Genomic DNA, 23,934 nt, shown 5'->3' on the forward strand with positions numbered 1-23,934 from the left:
TTAATTCAACACCGACTAATAAATATATAATTATTGAGAAAAAAAAAAATCACTTCCGATCGGAATATACTAAGGAAAATGAAATAATACCTCAGTGAGTGAAAATCCAAAGTATCGGAACTTCTTATCAGTAAGATTTTTTCCGGTGTTATTATCTGACCGGAAGCGATTTTTTCAATTTTTATTTGATAATTATATAGATATTAGTCGCGTTCAATTGATACCTAAAATCAATGTTCTAACATAATTCTAAGTACCACTTTTATCTCAACGACTCAACCAGTGAAACCCAAAATCGTCAAAATCTGAATCAGTAGAGCTTTTCCTCGGTATATTCCGACCGGAGGTAATAATAATACTTTTTATTGTGTCAACAATAATACAAATTGCATACAATCGTCAAATTAAAATTATTTAGAAATATGTATATCTATTTTAAATTGCCCCCCATTCATACCCGTTCATACACAGTCCACACTCATTCCTAAGACTGATACATACTTACAGCCATACGTTTTAAAATCTTCTAAATTTTACCACCAGAAATAGAGGATGATCGAATTAGTTTAAATTTTAAATTTCATCCCAGCGGCTCATCTTAAACTCTTCCACTGAATAAAACACCCTCGACACCAAAAAAGTGTCCCAATCGAGCTTTAAAATTTTGTTGGTTCATTCAAATTTTTTGATTTCATCAGGAACTTGTTGATCAGCTTAACACCAACCTCGGATGGCAAACGTTTAAATGCGGCTGTTCTGTACGGATGTAACCGAAGGTTGTCCCCTGCCTCTTGTCCCGTATTGATATACGTCCCTGGCCCGGACGAGACTCGCACTTAAATCGGCAGAACAGGGCGACATCGAGGATGTAGAGACAGGGCAAAGTTAGCAATCCAAGCTCCCTAAAGGCATCTCCTGCATGAATTTCGGGATTTAAATTTTGAAATGATGCGGACAGCTTTCTTTTGACTTCTAAATACTCGCTCAAATTTGTATTTAGATCAGCTGGCCCCATAGCCTCAACTCGTACATTAGATGGGGATGTACAGTGGCCGAAGTAGGCCATTTTTAGTACATCCCGGCAGCAAAATTTTGAAAGGTTCCGTAGAGCATAAATGCCTGAAGAAACCGTTGAGCAGGTACTTTCAATGTGATTGTCTCAAGTCAGACTTCGATTAAGGTACATTCCGAGGAACTTGGTGGAAATCAGTTTCCTCTATGAGGACATCGTCCGCCATCACAGCAGCGCGATCCTCAATCTCTCTTTGCCGCAAACAGAAATTTTAGTGCATTTGATTTGGAGTTGTTGGTCCTCAGATTTAATTTAGAAAAAACTGAATATATGAATTCAGTTCTAAAAAGGAAATGATTTCTACTTCATGTTTTGTTGGAGCTTTAATGCAGAGCGTTGTATTGCTAACATACTGGACCATTTTCCCTCTCCAGGAGCGATGAGTTTCCGCCTGCTGATGTACACAAGGAACAAGACTGGTCCAAGTATAGATCCCTGTTGGACTCCATAGGAAGAAAGTCGCTAATTTAAAGTGATTTAATTGTTTTTTTTCTCGATAATTATATATGTATTAGTCGGCGTTGAATTCATACCTAAAATCACCGTCCTAACATAATCCTAAGTACCACTTTTACCTCAACCACTCAACCAATGAAATCCAAAATCGGCAAAACTTGAATCTGTAGAGAGCTTTTTTTTTCGGTATTTTACCGACCGGAAGTGATTTTTTTCTCGATAATTATATAGGTATGGTGTACAGTTTAGTGATAACAAAAATCGTCGCCTAACTCAATCGAAAACCCCACGTTTATTGAAGTCCCAAATTAGTCCACCGAGTAGAAGGCACCAAAGTGAAGTAGATTCACTGGATAAGAAAGAAAAAGAACAAAACAGAGCTTCACTCAAGCGTATAATTGACACAACTATATTCTGTGGAGAAAATGAAACACCCCTTCGGGGACATTGGGCTACTGACGGCCGAAACCCTTTAGAAAAGGAGGGCAATTTTCGAGCGTTGCTCGGGTACAGATCAAACTAAAACGATCGGAAAATGCACCGAAAAACTCTAATATACTGATTAGAAGTTCGGCTACTTTGGATTTCACTGATAGATGTAGACGAGTATATAATTATCGGAAAAGAAAATCACTTTCGGTCGGAAATAAAATACACCTGAAAATCTCTAATGATTAGAACTTCAACTACTTCGGACTTCAGTTATTGAGGTAAACGTGGTATTTTTGATTGAGTTTAGGACGACGAGTTTTTGTATATCATTAAACTGTACTCGACTACCTGTTAGGACATTGAATTTTAGGTATTAACATAATTCTAAGTACCAACTTTTACCTCAAACCACTCAACCAGTGAAATCTAAAAATCGTTAAAACTTGAATCTGTAGAGAGCTCTTCCTTCGGTATTTACCGACCGGAAGTGATTTTTGTCACGATAATTATATAGGTACAGTGTACAGTTTAATAATAACAAAAATCGTCGTCCTAAACTCACTCGAAAACACCACGTTTACCTCTATAACTGAAGTCCAAATTAGTTGAAGTTCTAATCAGTAGAGTTTTTCAAGTGTATTTTCCGACCGAAAGTGATTTTTTTTCGATAATTATATACACGTTTACAGTTTAATGACACCTAAAATCAACGTCTTAACTTAATTTTATGTAGTCATTTTACGTCCCCACGACGAGTTATGAACGAAGTGGTCGCTAATTTAAAAAACTGTTCGCCGTGTTTACGGTTCAGGTTACTTTGCGACGTCACGTGACCGCGCCCTATAGAAATACCGTGATTACACTACACTATCCGAAAGATCGAGCCCAAAAGTATCGTTGATACTTTATGATTTAAACGAAAGGACAATTATATTTTTAACAACGGTCACTTCAATCAGTGAAATCAATCAATTTAATGTTTGTAGACAAGAGTAACGATAACTGTCCTTTTTTCTCCTGCTCCATGCTTTATTTTTTAATATGTCTTAAAATTTCGGGGGGGGGGGGGGTCCGGACCCCCTGGACCCCCCCCTTCGCTACGCCACTGACAGAGATAGAAAAGGAGTAGCCTAATCGTCAAATGTCGGTTACTTTCCGGATAGCCCTTATTTGACACTTGAAACTGGGTTATAAAAGCTTGGGATCAATATAAACTAGACTAGAATCTTCATGGTTCAAATTTTATATAAAACTCTAGGATTCTTATCATCGGCTGTGTTAATCTATTAATTAATTATGTATACAAAAAATGTGTGACCTATAGTAGTAACGAGGCTCATTGATGTTTTTATAGTTAGCAACAATTTTGTATAGTTTGCCAGTAATGCATCTGGGGTGTGTTGTAGCACATAGATAAGATCAGCTTCCGGAGCAGTTTCTTGAGCAGCGAAGTAGCGAAGTTGCTGTCAGTGGTGGTCCACGATGTCAGGATCAACAAGGATGTCAGGAGCAAGAGAAGTGGCCAGCCCCGGCCTTGGCAGCCCCCTCCGTCATTCCACAACCAGAGGATACCACCCACTGTTATCACATTTGCTCAGGTCAGAATTGTCATGATTCTAACAGCATTGTATTCTTGAAATATATAACATGTACCAACTCTTAAGAACTGACTGGCATGAGGTGAGTAAAGAAACGTATAAGAGGTATGTATAAGTATGAAGCAGCTAATATGCTACCACTCCAATATTGTCTCAAGCAATGGTGCATCAGATATAGGCAATTATGTCAAAATTGACGCAAACACAGGCTGCTTTTAGTTCAATACTCCTGTTGCTTTGAGCTTAGAAGTTTTGAAATCTGATTGTCAGAATAAGACTTGCTTAGTACACTCCATGCTATACCAATCGCAGTAAATTGTAACCGTGAGCCCTGGTCCTACCTGTAGGTTGAGTGGAAAGGGTTAACCAGACCTAAATTAGCAACCTGCTCTCCAGTATAGAAGATCCTTCCACCACAAATCATCTCTCTCTCTCTCTCTCTCTCTCTCTCTCTCTCTCTCTCTCTCTCTCTCTCTCTCTCTCTCTCTCTCTCCGTCCTTAGGTTGTACAAAAACTATATCATAAAAGAATTTTGTTACACATATATTATTGATAGTAAGGTACCTTCTCTTTCTAACCTCATAGCCAGTATGGTCATATTGGATAAAAATATTGTAGAAATCAATGGTGATTTTATGTTAATGCTCTACATCTAAATAAAAAAAATAAATGGATCTAAACAATTATACTTATTCCAAGTGTTGTTGTTCAAATAAGTTCATAGAATGAGACATCAATATTGTTTATCTACAAGTACTACAATTTATGCCTGTGTATAATATAAAGGATATACAGTCATATTGTGTACAGTTAAATACATACTATAAGTTACATACAAACTAAATGTGATGATTACCAAGTATAATGTTTTGTGCAGTTCATGGCCGTGGACATCCACTCGGTGACGGGAATGTTCCTGTGGACAGACAGTCCTGAGTGGCTCCTCCACATGACGTTGACTGACATCCACATTGACGGTTCCATACTACACAGCTCTCGTTCACTGCTGGTCAATATCACTGTTAGGTCATCCAGCGCCAAGCTGCTTCGTCACGCTGCCGATGCCTGTCTCGCTGAGCTGTCAGTGGCACTAGCTGCTGAGGCGACATTCGTAGCACAAGGCCCACTGTCCCTCGAGGTAAGTTAGATTAGACCACACAACTCTCATTCACTGCTGGTCAATATCACTGTTAGATCATCCAGTGCCAAGCTACTTCGTCATGCTGCCAATGCCTGTCTCGCTGAGCTGTCAGTGGCACTAGCTGCTGAGGCAACATTCGTAGCACAAGGCCCACTGTCCCTCGAGGTAAGTTAGATTAGACCACACAACTCTAATTCACTGCTGGTCAATATCATTTTTAGATCATCCAGCGTCAAGCTGCTTCGTCATGCTGTCAATACGTGCCTTTCTGAGGTAATGATGGCCCTAGCTGCAAGCAATGTTCTAGCAAAGGACTAATTTTTTAGAATTTTTAGTCATTTGTTGCAATCAGGTACAATTAATCAGAAAATTGCTGCTTTCAGAGACAAAGAAGCACAAGATGGCTTTCTTTTATTTTATTAAAAAATAAAGTGTGCACTAAAGTTTCACAATTTTTTTGTGCCACTCACAAATAAAGTAAATTCCAAAGGGGAGAAGGGACTAGATATTTATATGCGTGACTTCCAGCTCCAGGGCTGTCATCCATCAATAGAACAGGTTGTCTCCTGTGCGAAGCAGCTCCAAGGTCGAGAGAAAATCTTAGCTGTTAGATATGAAAGTGCATAATTTTGATCAACGCAAATTGCCATGGAATTGAAGTGACACTGATTATCGCACTTTCAGTTATTGTTACTGGTGAACACGTTTACCCTTCAATTATTCTAATTTACTTTTTACTTAGGAAAATAAGATGTGACATAATATGCCCAAATAGAGGAGTGATCAGTTTTCATCAAGTAAGGTACATTAGCCAGCAGAAAGATAATTATCGAACAGTGGAAAGAGACTTTTCCTCCCTATATTCAGCTATGTTTCAAACGGTTTGTTGTAATAAACTTTATCTCTTTTATTTCATCTTTAATTTTTAGTTTGTATATATTTCCTCATTTTATTCCCTACAAAATATGCTGCTCTAAGCACTTAAAAGTCGAGCCTAGGCTGTGAATATTAATATCGACTGATATATCTAAATGTGCATGTTTGTTACACAGGCTTTTCATTTGTATGAGTGTAAAAGAAAGTGTGTGTGCATTATATGAAAGCTGGGGGTGTTGCTCTATATGAGTCTACTAAATTTTTATGAGTGATGCAGAAAATGATTATGGTACTGTAGAGCATCCTAATGCTGTGATTGTTAGTATCTTTGACATCTACTAAATACTGCTTTTTACAGGAAGTGTATGTGGGGCTAGAACATACGAAGGCTGTGATTAATGATGGGTTCTACAGCTTCGTTCAGGAGCGTCACAAGCCAGAGCCACTCTCCAGTAAACCTGATGTTGCCATCATCGTTCAGAGACTCGCTCCCATCATCCCCAAGGTCAGTCTTGCCTGGAAGTTCAGAACTTGCAGAATATTGAAGTACTTAGTGACCGTGAAAGTTCTGCAATCAAAACATATATATGAAATATAACAGAAGTCTTTGTATATATATGAGCTGAGATCAACCAGTAATAATTTTGTTATAATTAATCATTTCATGTCAACTGCAGCATGAGTAATGATTGTTGTCACAGTGCTCGTAGTCCATTGTTAGTTGAGAACATTACCGGAATTTATCAAACCTACTCGTTTTGTGGAACATATATTTTTAATAGTATTTTACTGATTTAATTGGGGATTGAAGGGGCGAGAAGTATATTTTATAATTACTACAATAATGAGTATGTTTATGTATGAGTGAGGGATGGGTCATGCCGTATATGAAGTACAGTGCCGTTTTGTTTATACAGTTGTTTGTACAGTGTTGTACAGTTGTACAGTGTTTGTACAGACTCGCCTAAAACGCTTCTTGGTGTCTCAAGCGTTTTATAATGCAGGTGAGTTTTTGGCTTTCAACTGGGAGGCCGCCCAATTAGAAGAATGACACCGCTGTTCGAAGTGGGTTGCATTGGCGATGAATGAAAGAGGTGTGACTTTAAACATTGTATGTCTGTTTGTGTATTATAGTATGAATGACTGAAATTTTAGGATATTATTATTAATTGACGTTTGCCATACGATGTATTATTGTCTCAGCAATAAAACAGATTTGATTTGATTTGATCAGTTATTTCTTGTGTGTGGCATGAGCCACCTGTGATTCAGACATGCACAGTAGTTTTGCCTTGTTCACGTCAATTTCAGCTGCCGTCATTATCTGCTACTTTATTGCATCAGCCTCCAAGGTATAGAGTAGGTCATTATGTTTGTCATGTTTTGGATCTTTATAAATAATTCAGTATTGGTTTGTTTCATTGAAAATAGTGTTGCAGCATGAGTCACAGGTTATATACACTTTTTGACGGGTTTTCTTGATTGTGACAACAAGGCAAACTCAACCTTGGCAGTGGGAATATAATTCAATTGAACCAGAAGTGCTCATACACGTGAAAAGCCCAGAATATTGCGTGCAAAGCCTAGGATATTGCGTGCAAAGCCCCGGGTAACTGCTGTTAGACTTATAAAATATACATGATACCTAATTTTTCTGGGTAAATAATTACTAAATATTGTATTATATAATAATAATATTATTTGCCATAATACATGTTCACAATACTGTAAATTAAGATTTAACAATAAGGTGATACTAGCGCAGACTCGCTGCGAATGTAACGTCCACTGTGAGACTAACAGACTGACCAACCACTCGTTCATTTTCTGCACAAGACCCAAGACATTCACTAAACAAGCTCAGTTGATATATGAATGTATATATTTCCGTTGTTAGCAATAATGTTTTTCTTCCTCTGATAAATACTGGCTACCGATACGTTTCGACAGCTGCTGACCCTGAAACTGGAAGACGCTCTGCTGCAAGACATGGCGACTCTACAACTCTTCCAATTAAAGACAAAGTTCGCCCCCGCCATCCCCCCCGCCTCTTGGCCCCAGCTGGCTGTGGAACTCAAAATCAATGGATTCCATGTCAGTAAAGACACCAGCAGGCTCCTCACACTTAACAAACTTAGTTTTGACGCTGAGGTGAGTTAAATCTACTTATAGAATATTTTCATAGTTTTATCACTGTTCAAAGTTATTACTGAATTTAATTGAAATTTCAATAAAAAAATCATACAAGTTAAGTGCGTAATGGTTAAAACATGGTACTTGTCCTATCTTTCTTAAAATTGGTAGGTGTAAATTTTAAACTGATGAGATAACCAGTACTTAACAATCAGACTATAGATGAGCCGCTTTGAAAGCAACCGAAGATTTCTTGCGCATAAGGGGAGGGAGGTGCAGGAGCTCGACCACGCCTACCGCCACCCCCTCTTTCACTCCTCGATCTATTTCCTTTACAAGACACAAGTGAGAACCAAGTGCTTTGCTTCCCTGCATTAGTGTTTTGGAGCATCACGCCATGTTTTGTCATTCTTGTTGTGATGGAATAACAAATATTATTTATGTTAAGAACAGTCCATTGCATCTATTTAATGTGTTAGAATAATTAAGAAGTACTTTAACAATGGTTTATTGTTAACAGCTGTTGTTATTATTACTGGGCTTGTAAAACAGCTGTTGTGTAACACACTACCTACGAGTGGTAAAGTGGCGACTGAGGAGTGGTTGGTAAGGAATGTGGAGGGAGAAGTAAGTCTGCACTTCTTCTTCCTCGTCACATCTCTCTCTCTCTCACTCCCCCCCCCCCCCCCGCATTGTTTACTTAACAGGTTGCTTTGCTTTCAAAGCAGCTCATCTATAATAACCATGCATTAATCTAATAATAGCTATTTAATAATATATAACTATTGGATACTAGCTATTTAATACAATTACCCTTTTTCATTCTACTCTAATACCACATTTGGAAAAAATTTGTGACTCAAAAATTATGGATTTCTTATTACTACTGTGTAGTGTTTTCCTTACAATCTCACAACTATGAGTCACAGTTGTTTAATTCAAACTCAATATATGCATACTCTTTTCAAAAGTAAATTTATTATTACAGTAAATATTTTTGTTATTATGAAAACGTCATTTGTTTAACCAGAGTCAAAAATAGTTTATTTAACTGATTTTAGCACAGTGATTGTTATAGTGTTGTTTTTAGATTCTTGATCACATCATAATGAGGATAATAAAATCCAATATTTTAAGTTATTATTAATGGAGATAACCTTTTAAGCTGGACAATCAATCTATGGAAATATTAGTCATCGTAATTAGCAGTTTGGTACCATGCTAGTGACAACTTACGCTCTTACCGTGCGAACATGCATTCACTGCAACACAATGAAGCCATTGTATGGTGTAGTAATACTTCACTCATTGAATTGAACTCAGTGAATTCATTTTTTTACTATTTTGTAGCAACCATGTATATTTCATAACATTTAGTATGTATGCTCAGTTAAAGAAATTAAAATTGTAATCAAGAATAACCTTTATTGATCGAAATACTAATAGTTTTGATTCAAAAAAGACTTTTTGGAAAATTATGCAAAACATATGTTTGGTATATAATGAATTTAAAACAACAAATAATGATAATGATGCAAGTCACTCAAAAAATAACCTACCTGCTGTCTTGGGAGGTTTCAACTGCCAATAGTAGATTTATGGTTATCTTTTAATATTATTTAAGAATTGTGAAAGACATTAATAGCCAGACTGATGTTTGAATAGGTCATGGAAAAGGTGATCATCGTCCAGTTCTCTCTCAAAAACCTCTTAGCCTCTTACGATCACGAGAATGTCTACTCTTGGCTACTCACACACTTGCATCAGCCGCAGGACTTCCAGGTATGGTCAGTTTGTAGACAATAGCCTCATAGTCTTGTATTGACATTGGTATTGAGAATGTCTACCATTGGCTTTTCACACATTAGCACTAATTGCTGGACCTCCAGGTACATTTAGTTTGTAGACAATAACCTCTTAGTCTTGTATGACCACGAGAATGTCTACTTTTGACTGCTCACATACTTGCACCAACCGCAGGACCTCCAGGTACATTTACAGGTACCAATGATGAAATGCGGGGATAGATGACATGGAATGGCGAAGGCGAGTGATATAATTTCCAATATCTTCCTGCCTATTCCTAGTTAGGTATAGAAGTTCTCCAGGAAAGTTTAAATGATATCTGGAAACTAATTCAGCATTATGCCTAAAATTAGTCTCCACATATTGTAGACCCCCTGAAAAACAAGTGTCTTGATCCTGAATGAATCATAATACACATAAAGAAGGGATGCCTTTAACTGATGATGAAATCAGTTTAGCAGGGATGATAACTACAGATTTCTTTGACATACCGCACTGAAAGTAGTTCTTTTAAAAAGGCACTAAAAAAAGAGTACTTAATAATAATTATATGCAAGAATGAGCTATAATGGGAGAAGCAACCAAGTGACTACCCCAGGACGGTTTACTTCTGGCTGATTTATACCTTCCAGTTAAACCTATACTAGATACAGCAAAAACTGGCGTGGCACTTAAATCTCGGCAACCTTATAGATGTCACTAAACTGGCACATCACTAAACACAAATGTAGAGATATTGAGATGCAAGGGTAGATCGATAAGTCCAGTCTACTGCGGGAGATGACTGTTAAAATTGGTTGAGGTTGCCTGAGTATTAAGGTTGCTAGCCAAGATGTAAGGGCTTGCTTTGACAGGAGAGGCTGGTACAGAGCTTGCCTCCCCTTCTTTTAAGTACAAATGACTGATATTAGTGCCCAAAATCCTTCCTTGTGGACCTTGACAGAAGCCCCTACCCTCAACGTTACCCACCCAGAATATCCTTTCACTCCGGAGACAGCCCAAAAGGTTCTTTTAGGACTAAGTGCAATTTCTGATATTCTTGTCCTAAGAGAAAAAAAACCAAGTTACTAGTTTTCCTGTTACTTCATCATCAGTCATTCGTTTGAGGAGATGAACTTTTGGCATTGCTATCTGATCAATTACCATTATATAATATTACTACAGGCACATTGGTGGTAGGAGCTCATGATCAATGCGTTCAGAGTGAGATGATGGAAAAAATCCCAAAAGGCATGTTTACGTACGTGTTACCTTAGTGCATTAGCAGTGTTCATAGATGTGTGCACAGTTCCAGTAATGTTGTTGTATTACATAGTCACTCGAAACATCAAAGACAAGTTTTGCCAAACCTTAATGCTAGTATAAATGAGGTTATGTAATGAATAAAAAATTTGATGATGGAGGAATTTAGGAATAAAGGGATGTTGTACATAGATATTGATGTACCAAATTAAACAATTTTACTTGATGTTGAGATCAGGAACTGATCATTTATTTCCGTGTAGTGGAAGTGTACATTAAGACACACTTGTTAGTTAGATCTAAGTTGAGATTTTACACTTCCATTGAGCACTTAAATTTTAAAACATTATGTGATCACAGATGTTTCTATCAGATTAGCAAATAATCAGTATTATAGTGGTTGGAACTGGTTTTATTCTTCACAATGTTAGCACTGTAGTAGTTTCTTTATGTAAGTTTAAAGTTTGTATGATTAATCATAACTTATGAATTATAAAATATGTTTTTAAGTATAAAAAAATACAAAACCTTTTTACTATAGTTTATTTTAATTGTTTTTAATAATTATTCTGTCTTAGTTTTTGTAATGACAATGTATACATTTCTGATGTTCTTTACTCGTACCAAACCTTTCTTATGGTGAACTGGTGAGCTGGTGACTTTTATCCTCATCAGATCCACTACAACTAACACAAAACGCAGATGAATGTTCATATCAAATTAAAACTTTTCACATGGTACACTTTGTTGTTTTAAATGCACTATTGTTTATCCAGCCACTCTGGTAGCACTGAGGTCTGAAATGACATGATCATTTGCAGCAATCTTTCTTGATTTCTAGTACCTCGATTTTCATGAACCGACAAATTCGCAGTATTACTTTTCTCATAGTGTTTCTGTGGCTCTCAATCTTTTACTGTGCATAGTTATTACACAATGACAACGTTAACTACTTAAAACAGTTTCTTCCACAGTCGGGTACCGTTGCTCCCAAAGGTAAATTATTATCATCTGATAGGACAGTCTTTGGTGTTTAAAAAGGACACGAAGAATCTCTTTCTTTTTTTTAGGAAAGATAAAGTATGCACTATCATCCAATAGTACTCCAACTAAACCACCTGATCATAGGACATTTTCATACATTTCTTCCCCCTCGATACTGGCCAAAATTCTAGTAAGTCTTTCCTCATCACTTTCCATTGCACAAAATTGAAATATAAAACAATACAAATTAAAAATAATACCTAGTCACATATCTAGGTGCACACAGATTAGGTATTCATCCAGGAAAAACAAAACGGTAGGGCGCCAACAGGTTGTGTCCAGGCCCTGCTATCACAATCGGATGTTGACAATAGATTTCGTCCAGTGTTTCATGGAAGTAACTCTCACACTGACAGCATTTTACAAGGACAGGTAGGAGGCTATCCATATACTTCCCAAAATTAGTCTTGAAAGGTACACTGCCATGAGACAAATTAAATTTTTCAAAGTGATAAAAATAGCCTGGAGGAAATCTCTGTTCAGCACCTGGCATAAGGTTAATTTAAGTTTTTTCCAGCATCAATATTTTAGTTCAGAGCCTAAAATGTCAATCGTTTTAAAACTTTTATTGCACCCTATTAGTGACTTTGTAGTATAGTTTGGATATTGTGATTTTTCATTATTTATCTTACACCAGAAAACGTATTTAATTTTCCTTCAATGCCTGTCAGGAGGTGGAGGGTGAGGAAGAGGTGTCCGACTGGGAATGGCTGCAAGGAGTGGAACTCAAGGGGAAGGTAGAGCTGCTCAACGTGACGACAATACTGCGACTCTCCCAGACCACTGTGGACGCTGTGTCAGGCTTCAACCACCTCAAGGTTGTGTGCACCTGTGATCCCTCGTCTGTCAGTAAGTCATCTATAAACAGTTCATATTGTGACACAAAAGAATTGGTAGTTGATTCCTAGAACAATTAGATCCAGTACAGTGCGCTAGAGTAGAACATAGTTTAAAAACGGTCTAGGAAATTTTGTAATTACTTGTTTTACAATTGTAAAAATCTGAAATTTAGATATTCTCTTATTTTCTTGTAAAGTTCATAATTATATAACACAAACAGCTCTGTTGTTATATCAAGACTTAATCCTTTGCGCTCGAAAGGTCAGCAGCACTGGCCACACCAAGGTTGCAGACAGCTCGCATTAGTTCTGCCAGAGTTTGTCCTCGTATGGCCAGTACAGATAGCCGCGCTACTTTCATTGGCAGCTCAACGGCATATTTGTTGTATGCCTCCCCAGATTGGAATTATTATTCAATTTCCTCCGTGTATGTGCATAGTAATTTAAAATGTTTAAAGAAGAAATGAAAATAATTAAAATTTATTTTTAATGAATCTTTCTAATACAAAGATAAACATATATTTGGGAAATTTAAAATCTTATATGTATATTGTTATCAAAGATATGTAAATAAAATGTTATAAAGTAAGCTTTTACAGTTATTTTATACTCAGACATGAACTATTTTACATGTTTCTCAGTTTTTACATTTTTTCACAGAATAAAACTTTTAAAAATACATACCAATGTGTAGTCAAGAATAGTTAGCACATGTCTTCTAGTAAAATTTTTTAGGTTTATAGGCTAATTTAAAATTTACTGCTTTACCTAAAATTACTTTAAAATAAAGCTGTTTGATAGGTTTCAGCACTCACCATTTATTATAAAACAAAGAGAATATTAGAAAATAACTGCTATGTTTAGTGGCCAGTGGTACTGGCCGTACGAGCTATGGACGTATTATATCTTGGCCATTACAGGTAGAGTACAAGCTGAGATAACCTTACGGCAAAAATTAATCCACACTTCCGACAAAATCGCGGCTGCTAGTAGAGCTGGCCATTCGAGCTCCAAGGACAAATTATAAAATACTTCCTTCGAGTGCATAGGGTTAAAGTGTCTCTTTTAAGTATCTCACATTTGCATAAAAATGTTTTTGATGTCAAATAACAGATTTTAATGATATCAATATCAATTAATATTAGAACATGTCAACCACAATTTTTATAAAATTATTTCTACAGTCAAAACCAGCTAGGAACTAAAAAAAATTCATTAATAGAATATCAAAACATGTCTATGAGTTAACGGTTTGGTTCTTGTTTGAATTTATTGGTTTTTTTAAAACTTTTTTTAGTTTTTGGTCATGATATAATTTAAGGCAAATATGTTATGCACTTTTACAAAAAAGAATTAAAAGAAAACAAAACAAAATGTATGAAGAATTTTGAACTTAAAATTATTTAAATAGTTATGTATCAGCTTAAATCTATCTAACGGTATTTATTAACTGTGTAAGACAATTTATTCATAGTTTTATGAATGTTTCCATATACAGTGGAGTCCCGCTAATCCGAACACGTGTAATCCGAACGTCGGTTAATCCGAACAGGTCCAGGAGGAATTATTTATAACGATAATGAACAGTTATAGGAACTAATTACATAAAAAATGAAAATGGGTGCATCATTTCGTACATAAACAAAGAAAACTTTATTTCTTATAGACATACAGTATTTTATTAAGACAAATTGTGTACGGTACATTACATAAATAATGAAGTTAAATACAGTACCAAATTGAAACTTATAGGTTAAGTATGAGTTAAATTACTGTATTAAGAAGTGAAATCAAACAAAAATTGGACGTACAGTACTGATATTATTATTGAGTACAATATTAATTGTTAAAAGACATAAATTCAGTTATTGTCTTCTGTCGCATTAAAGACAGTCTATTGGATGACGCGTAGTTTCGTACAACTATTGAACGCGTGGACCCGTACAATATCCAGTAACCTCACATTGCTTAACAATAGAACTCTCACACTAAATACGGTAAATGTGCTTAGTATTCGCAAACACGTTTATTTGTCAAGAAATACAATGCAACAGTCAGAAAACATGTTTTAATAAACAATGTTGATAATTCTATAACAAAATAGACCCATTCTCAAGTTTAAAAACCGTATTTTTCTGTAATTCTGGCTAATCCGAACAATCACATAATCCGAATAGGGCTCGGTCCCAATTAGGTCGGATTAACGGGACTCTACTGTATGTGTATTTTTAAAATAATGTTTTTGTAAGGAATTCCTATAGATGATTCCACCAATCAAAACTGGTCTCTTATAGTTGGATAATTTATTTTTTATTGTCTTTATTTATGTTAATATGAATCCTCAGTGTTCATTATAGAAAATCAAAGTAAAATACCTCTGCCTGGCCAGATGCTGAGGGACACAAGTACACGGCCGAGCTGCTGATGGAGTCGGCATGGTGTCGTCTGAACAGTGGGCAGGATGCCCCTCCCGGCAAGAGCCACATCTGGGGCACACCGCTGTATTTGGGCGTCACGCTCGTCAACCTGCGACGCCCACTCACAGGGCCAGCTCGGCTGCAGGGGATGCTGGACATTGTTCGAGTTGAGTGGAGTCCACCTCTCGCCTCATTCCTTGCACACGCAGCATCGTAAGTCTTCCATCATCCCCTTTTACTTCTATACCATTATATAGAAATCTAATGGAGTCTGTCTGCTTTTCTGTGGTACTCAATCACGTATAAACTACTGCAACAATTGTACTTAAATTTTACATTGACATTCTTAGAGTCCCTGGGTAACATATAGACCTATTCCTATTACGAAAATCTCTCCGAGTTACGCCCTGGCTGATCCTGTACTCCCATTGTCCATTATATTTATGGACTTAGCTTAATCAGTACACAGTAAATGTGTAACTGTGTTATTCAACTGTCAAAGTCAAGAATAATAAATATAATAGTTTAAACACATTAAAGACGTAATAGTAAATGTTTGTTGTTAAAGCCATCTATCAAAGTCAGTTACACTTTACAAATATCATGTTATGTGTAAACAATTTTCTTTGTCTAGGTTTGGTTTTATTGGAATTTTAATTAACTATAGCAAAATTCCATCATTTATTACAGCATAACTGTGTTAACTGAAAAGCTAAGGACTTCGACTGAAGTCTCCTGTAGACAGTAGGATTTCTCCACAACGTTCTGAAATAGTTCAGTTGCCACTGAAATCGTCTAATTTATTCAATAAAGTATCATTAAATATTGGGAAGATATTCTAGAAATTTCAGAGGTATGTTTGAAAAACAGTTTCTCTCTCCGACTTCAGAGCCCCAACTTTAAACTTACATCAAAAATGGATCAAGAGATTGAAATATATTTCAGTGACTAAAAAAATGAAATTGCGTACGAAGCTGTGGGGTTTTTTAGCTAGTATTTCAATAAAATATACAAGATGAAACAATATCTGTTTCCATAATTCTGAAAACCATCACATGGGTTTGACTACTCTAAAATTATGAAATACTTTAGAATAATATTCAGAAAGTATGTTATTTATTGTGTAATAAACTATTACAAAATCATTAACAAAACTAACTACAAATGACCACACACCCTCAGCTAGGATTGGTGTGAACAGGTGAATCTAGCCTACGTTATCTGTTGTTTATTTCTTGTGCTAGTTTTTAAAAATGTTTTGATTTTTTTATATTTTTTATTATTTTTCCTGAGTAATTGGGTATAGTCCTTTTATAACCAGGATATTTCAGATGAAAATATATCCAGTTATAGTTGTTTTTTTCTTTTTTTTAGAAGAGGGGTGCTGCTACTTATTGTATGATAATGTCAAGGAGAAATTAAAATATTTGTAACCGTAACTTGATATCTTGTATTAGAAAGTTGTAATGATAAACAGTGACAAAAATATGTCTGGCCCCAGAGAAGTTGGAAATATTTGCAACTCTGTAAAAATATCAAGAGGTGTTTTTGCAGCTGGTGATTTTGCACTGCTTCAGTCATTGATAGTGTTTGTATAAAACCATATGGACATGACTGAAGTAAGGAATGTAGTTGCAAAAAAAGCTTATTTTATCCAATCAAGTTCTCTTAAACATGTCATTTTAAATACTTTCTTGCTGAAATTCATATTATTTATCCTGATGTTCATTAATTTCTGAGGTTCGATAGTTGAGCGAATGCAAAGTATTGCAGCTTTATTTACTTAGTGAAATTATTGACTTTTTTATTGTTAATTTTTATTTGATCATCCTATTTTTAAACTTTTGACACATATTACCTCTCTTAAATTAATCTATTAGGACTGAATACTCTCTATGGTTTAAAGTAAAAACTGGTAATAGACAATAGACAATATCCTTTATTAAAATTTCTTCAAGAAATGTTACAGCGTCAAATTAGTACAATCTGTACAAAGTAAAATGAAAAAGCTTCTTCAGTGTTATGTGGGGTCTCCCCAAGCAAAGAATTCATTTAGGGTGTAGAAAGCCTTGTCTAGTAGCCATCTCTGTAGCTTCCTCTTCACCAGCACAGGGCCTCCAGCTTTCAAGTGGCCTGGTATCTTGTTTAGCATCTTCACTCATGCATACAATGGTTTCCTTTCATACATGGCTGTTCTGTGACCTGGCAGCACATAGTTTCCTGCATATCTGGTGTTGTATTCATGCACGTCACTTTGTTTAGGGGGGTCTTTGGTCACACAGTAAAGTATCTAGGATGTAGATGGAAGTGACCGTCAGGATGTTCAGGTTCTTGAAAACATCTCTACAGCTTTGTCTTGGACTTAAGCCTGCTATTACTCTGATTGCCCTTTTCCCAGGACGTGGTTGAGATTGCCCATAGTGGATTCACCCCAGACAGTAATACCATAGCGTAAATGGCTTTCAAACAATGCATAGTATGCGGTCCTTGTTGCCTCAGGGGTACTAGTTGCCTTGATTCGTTTTATGGCATAGAGAGCTGACCCGAGTTTTAGGCAAAGATTGTCCACTTGATTATTCCAGGATAAATTTTCATCAAGTATGACACCTAGATGTTTGATTTTCAGGTTGGGCATTTCAGATACTGTAGACTTTTTATTCCCAAATGACATTTGCTTGGTCTTACTTTCATTGAGAACTAAGTCATTTTTCATACAGTAGTCTTGTGTCATATTGAAGGCAATAAAAGTGTTCACTTCTAGTTGATCTAAGTTTCTGTTTGCAGTAAGCAGCACAGTGTCATCCGCATACATGACCATCTTACTGTATTCCTCTAGATGTTCTGGAAAATCATTGATAAACAGCACAAACAAAATTGGCCCTAGGACAGAGCCCTGGGGAACTCCTCTGTTAGCCGGTACCAATTCAGATCTGACAGTACTTGTAAATCCTCTTGTTGTGTGTTTTAGTTCTACCATTTGGCTTCGTCCTTTTGGTAAACATTGCAGACATTTAGAGGCTAATATTGTATAATCAATATGAACTTACCGTTGTTGATTCTTGTTGTTAAATAAAGATAGTGTTCTTTAAAAAAAAAAATATATATATATATATATACATTTATTTACACAATTTTTAATAATCTTTCAGTAATTTGATTGATTGGGTCAATTTAGCTGTCATCTGTACTGTGTGACATTTCATGATTATTAATTATTGTATTTAATAATCTACCTTCACTTTGATGAATACCACTTTCTTACAAATAATTTTCAATAAACACCATAAAATAATTTCAAAATAATACCAGATTTTTTTTTCATTATTTTCTAAATTTGAGAATGTTTTATTTGGAAACCTTAAAGAAAAGTGCCCCAACACGGATTTCCTGAAAGATTGTCTCGTAAAATAAGTTTGGAAATAATTGGGCACCGTAACATATTATAGTAAGAATACAAGGCTCCATTTAAAAATGGTTTTTTTTTAATTTTAGCACACTGTAAATACAATTTAAGATGATTAACTTTTATAATGTTCAGTGTAATGATCACACAACTTCCAAAACATCACCATATTCTCAAATTGGGCCATTTCAGGGCATTTAAAAAATAATATTGAGATTTCTGGGGTTGACTTGAGGGGGAAAGAGAAAAAAAAATGACAACAGTTACTTGGTATGATAATTATTTATACCGCACAAGTGGTGCACCCCATATGTAACTCTGACTCTGATAAATTTTCTTTAGTTTAACTGACCAAAATGCATTATTCTCTGATATTTTTCGCATTCTTGTCATTTTTCAGATGTGTCAAAGACTACCAGTGTCTGCGAAATGTACAGCAATCTTCTAGATCATCTACTGCAGTAAATATTCACATTGATACTACAATCAACATAACAAATACAAATGCATTTCTTATCGCAGACAAGAAAGGTAAGAGCTTGCATTGTTTTGCTTGATACAATAGTAATATGTTTTATTTTGAAAGCATTTGAGCCTACACTGTGTTTGGGGTAGTGTTTATAACTTAAAATTACTTCTGTGAATAAAAATTCATTTAAATGTGTATTGTACAGTCTGCATAGTTGTGCGGTTGGATAAAATGTTGGTCGACAGCAGACAAGCCAAACTTTCCATCACATTAGAAGGAGCCAAGATCATGTCTATCTCCCCCACCAAAGCCCAGTATACTTGTCTTCGGTCTGAAGAAATTAAGGTAAAACTAGTTATATTTTTCAGTATTCTCTAAGACTTCATTAAAATATTTACATTTAAGGATTTAATATTAAGGATTTCTTAGGGGAATTGAGTAATACAATTGTAAGCATGAAAACAAGTATAAGTGTGACAATTGGAGATTTTAATTTGAATATTAAGAATAATTACTGTAATAATGTAAATGCATATAAGAACTTGATGGCTGCCAATGGATTTTTGTCATGCATAGACCAATTCACAAGAGAGGAGATAAGACAAGATAGGGTAGTCCAGTCACTAATTGATCATATCTATCTCAGGGCAGATAAGATAAGAGCCAGGTCTGCAATTGTGAAATTAAAGATATCTGACCATTACCCTTGCCTGCTCAACATGCAGACTTCTGTTACTAGGAATAAGCAAGTAAATATGTCTGTATGTCAAATTAAAAAATTAGATGAAAAAATCTTTTATTCAACTTTTTCTCAGGTTGACTGGAGATGGGTAACGGATGATAGTATGTCATCAGATGAGGCATATTTACATTTGGATGATATAATAAATTCAATTTATAAGACAGCAACCTTTTGGAAAACAGATAAATTCAAAAAACCAAAAAAGCCTTGGATGACATGGGCTATAGTTAAGATGATAAAGACCCGTGATAGACTTTTCAAGCAACTTCAAAATAAGCCAGAAAATAAAGACATTCAGAAAGAATACAAAATATTAAGGAATAAAATAGATAAAAACATTGTTTAGGCAAAAAGGAAATTTCATAAAGAAAATTTAGAAAAAAATAAAAAGGATATCAAAAGAACATGGGACGAAATTAATGAAATTTTGGGAAGAAAGAGAAAGATGAATATTGATGATACAATACATAGATACATGTTGAATAAAGTACAGAACATTACATTAGAGAACATATGTGAGCAATTTGGAACGATTTACACAAAAGATATAAGCAGCATAACACATAAATGTAATTCAAAGACTTATCAAATGCAGAGAAATGTATTAATAAATAACCCTGATATGTCATGCAATACATCGTTGTATATACCATACTCAAATGCAAAACAAATTGAAAGTATTTTGGGAAGAATGAAGAAGAAAAGTCTTGGGATAGATGGAATCAGAATGATGGATTTAAATAGATTCTCTGTAAGTCTCTCAGAGCCACAATCAGTTATAATAAACAAGTCAATATCAGAAGGCAAAGTCCCAAATAAACTTAACCCTTTGGATGCCAACGTACCGGTATTACGGCCGTCGTCTACTCAACTGAAAATCGCCAACGGCCGTAATATAGGTAACGTTCACGTTTTTCACCTGTAATTTTCTTATAGTTCATCTTATTGCCGCGAAATTTTGACTAATCGATAGTCGATTAGTTTGGCTTTGCAACCACAAAGTAGTTAATTCGTTCATGGGACTGTTTGTTTGGTCGTATTTTGAGCTTCGCAGCTGTTGAATTGTTTGGTCGAGATTGAGGTTACGTTCGTGTTGCTATGCGTTGTTTACGTTTGTAAATTCTCTCATTACTTTTGTTGTTAGGGCATTTTTACTATGCCCCTTTTATTAGATTCATTGGTACTTTGGGATTATACAGACCACACCTAGACATGATTCGTTATTTGACATTTAGCTTCAACTGATTAATAGATTAGCGTTAGAACAATATTTCGTCGATATAAAACAGGAATTGTCTTATCGCAAACCCCTCCCCATCCTCAGACAGTTGACATTTAGCTTCTACTGATTACTAGATTAGCGTAGAACAATATTTCGTCAGTATAAAACAGGAATTGTCTTATCGCAAACCCCTCCCGCATCCTCAGACAGAGGTCAAAGTCGAGCGGTGTAGTAGATAACGTGATTGCAGAGTCTCGCCGCCCGTTCGCTTTGTTGTACTTTCGTATTTTACCCCTACATTTCTCCAAACACAAAAATTCAACAAAAACAAACATTACCAAACAAAAAACTAAACTCTTTATTGAAAAAAAAACACACAAAACTTGTCATTATTCTTGATCAAACTCCGCCACCCAAAATGCGAGTGCCTCCGGCCGAAGGTGCTTCCGAAGCTCGCGCTGATGTCAAACGAAAGAAAAACATCCCTCGAGATAGTATCTATCAGTAAATATAATTCTAGAGGGGCTGATCAGAAATATAAATTTAATTGTAATGGAAAGGCAATTATGTACCGTGCAAAAAACTTAAATAATCATGTGATGCCGCGCGGCGCTGCCGTGCCGTAATCGAGATTCTCGAGAAAGATAAGATAACAGCGACCACAATACCGATCACAATACCTGGAAATGCTTGTTGATTGATGGAATGTTAGTTCTGTTACTCAAATACATCGTTTTATAATGTTCTAAGTTCATTGAAAAAAGTTTAAGCGAATCTGACCTCTTCATTAACAATTGATAATCTTTGTAAGTTTGTAATTTTGTAATTAAAAAGTTGTTTTTTCGTTCTAACAATGTTTGTTTATAATATATCTATAAATTTATACTTTTGTGTTTTTCATAGTGGTGTGGTTGGTATAATCCCAAAGTACCGATTTGTATAGTGTCAAATATTGATTTGTGAATATAGTGTAACATTACATACAACGTCCATGAAAATTACAAAAACTGTGCCCGTGTCACATTTAGTGAAAAAAAAATCATAACTGGACTTCTATATAAGGTAGACTTTTGAAATTTTGTAATTAGGTTAAGGGTTAGATATAGTTTACTAGGATATAACAGGGAAATCAGCATACATTTTCTTTTAAACCACTTATTTGTGCTAAAAAAATGTTTTTTGGAAATTTTAATTTTTTTTTTTCTTAATTTTTAATTTTTGTATAAGTTTAAATTTACATTTATGCAACTAAAATTTACCAACAGAACAAGGGAATTTCATAAGCAAAATAATGGTAAAAAAATCATCAATATCTGTTAAAAAATAAAAAAGTTATGATACATTTAGTGAGAGCTTGCAAAACTGCTGTAAATGCCCTTGGCGTTTCTGGGTAGTACTTTTGGAAATGGGCTGGCATCCAAAGGGTTAAAATTGTTAGCATCGGCCCATTTCAATACTCTCTGCGGTAGATAAAGTTATGGAGCATTACATAGCAAATGGTTTGAATAGATATTTAAGAGATAACAGGATAATTGATGATTGCCAGTATGGATTTCAACGAAATAAAAGTACAGAAACCTTGTTAAAAGATTTTTCTAATTATGTTAACAAGGAAATTGATAGTAGAAAACAAATATTGGTTACCTTTATAGATTTTTCTAAAGCATTTGATACACTTCAGTTCAATAAAATAGTTGAATCTCTGAGAGCAGTGGGAATAAGAGGGAAATTTCTTGATTGGTTTGAAGATTACCTAAATAATAGAAAATTGATAGTTAAAATTGGAAACTGTTTTTCACAGGAACATGACATAACATCAGGAGTGCCTCAGGGATGTATTTTGGGACCACTTTTGTATATAATTTATGTAAATAGTGTAGCAAGTATAATGAAAAAGTGTAAAATTTATATGTACGCTGATGACACAATTTTGGTAACTTCTCATAAAAACATAACAGAGGCTAAGGAAAACATGCAAATGGATTTTTAATAGTCTCATATGCTGGTGCCATGACAATGGATTAATTATAAATGCCGCTAAATCAAAATTAATGCATATACACTCACCATCATTTGAATGTAAAATTGTTGATATTAAACATCATGATTATAATTGTTTGCACGCTAAAACATATATTTTTAATAATTGTCAGTGCAGTATTTTAGAAAATGTTAAAGTTTTTAAATATTTAGGGGTACTGGTTGATCACAATTTCAAGTGGGATAGGCACATAGAAAGTGTGTGTAAAAAGGTCAGAGTCTACTCTTGTAAACTATACTACTTAAAAGCAATATGTAGCCTGTAAAACACTGTTAACAATATATGATGCACTGTGTGAATCTGTTATAAGATATGGGCTCAGAGCTTGGGGCAATGCATCCAACTATCATTTAAAAAGTATAGAAAGCATACAAAGACAGACACTTAAATGTATTATGCCAAATAATTTGAAAGTTTTACCAGATGGTAATGTTTTCCAAAACTTAAATAGATTACAAATAGACAAATTGTTAAACATTTTTAATAATTAATGATTATTTAAGAGTTGACACTTATAAAATAAAAAACACAAATCCTTACTCGGTAAGAAAACACTATCTTGTTATACCTAAATTCAGCAACAAATATGGAAGTAGAACTCTGGAAGTTTATATGCCTACAGTTTTTAACATGCTTCCAAACAATGTTAAAAATGCTAACAGTTGTAAATTGTTTAAAGTTGCATTAAAAGAGTTGTTATGGAAAAATGAAATTTAATATTACTGGTTGTTGTTGTGTTGTTTTGTTGTTGATAGTTTTGTTACGATTGTTATTATAAATGTTATTGAAAATAATTTTCAAATACAATTAAGGTAACTTATATATATTTATTTATTTGTTGTTCTTTGAATGATTTTATCTGAGCTTTAAACATGTTTTTGGGTATATTGTTATTGAGTTAAATTATGCATATTTTATATTTGTTTCTTCTGTTTGTTGTTTTTGTTGTTGTTATTGTTATCCTTGAATATTTATTTATTGTTGTTAGGATTAAGTTATTT

General features: G+C 34.9%; 1 protein-coding gene across 1 annotated transcript in view; it reads left to right on the plus strand.

Annotated features, from left to right (window-relative positions):
- LOC124367633 (protein KIAA0100-like) overlaps positions 1 to 23,934 on the plus strand; it is a 103,924-nt gene that overhangs the window by 7,411 nt on the left and 72,579 nt on the right. The window contains exons 3-11 of the mRNA XM_046824607.1: positions 3,367 to 3,558; positions 4,436 to 4,696; positions 5,934 to 6,080; positions 7,526 to 7,726; positions 9,374 to 9,490; positions 12,472 to 12,649; positions 15,029 to 15,269; positions 18,860 to 18,990; positions 19,134 to 19,273. Of these exons, the coding sequence (XP_046680563.1) occupies positions 3,367 to 3,558; positions 4,436 to 4,696; positions 5,934 to 6,080; positions 7,526 to 7,726; positions 9,374 to 9,490; positions 12,472 to 12,649; positions 15,029 to 15,269; positions 18,860 to 18,990; positions 19,134 to 19,273 (1,608 nt within the window). The remainder of the gene's footprint in view (positions 1 to 3,366; positions 3,559 to 4,435; positions 4,697 to 5,933; positions 6,081 to 7,525; positions 7,727 to 9,373; positions 9,491 to 12,471; positions 12,650 to 15,028; positions 15,270 to 18,859; positions 18,991 to 19,133; positions 19,274 to 23,934) is intronic.

The sequence above is a fragment of the Homalodisca vitripennis genome, chromosome 8 (assembly GCF_021130785.1).
Source record: "Homalodisca vitripennis isolate AUS2020 chromosome 8, UT_GWSS_2.1, whole genome shotgun sequence".
Taxonomy (NCBI): Eukaryota; Metazoa; Arthropoda; class Insecta; order Hemiptera; family Cicadellidae; genus Homalodisca; species Homalodisca vitripennis.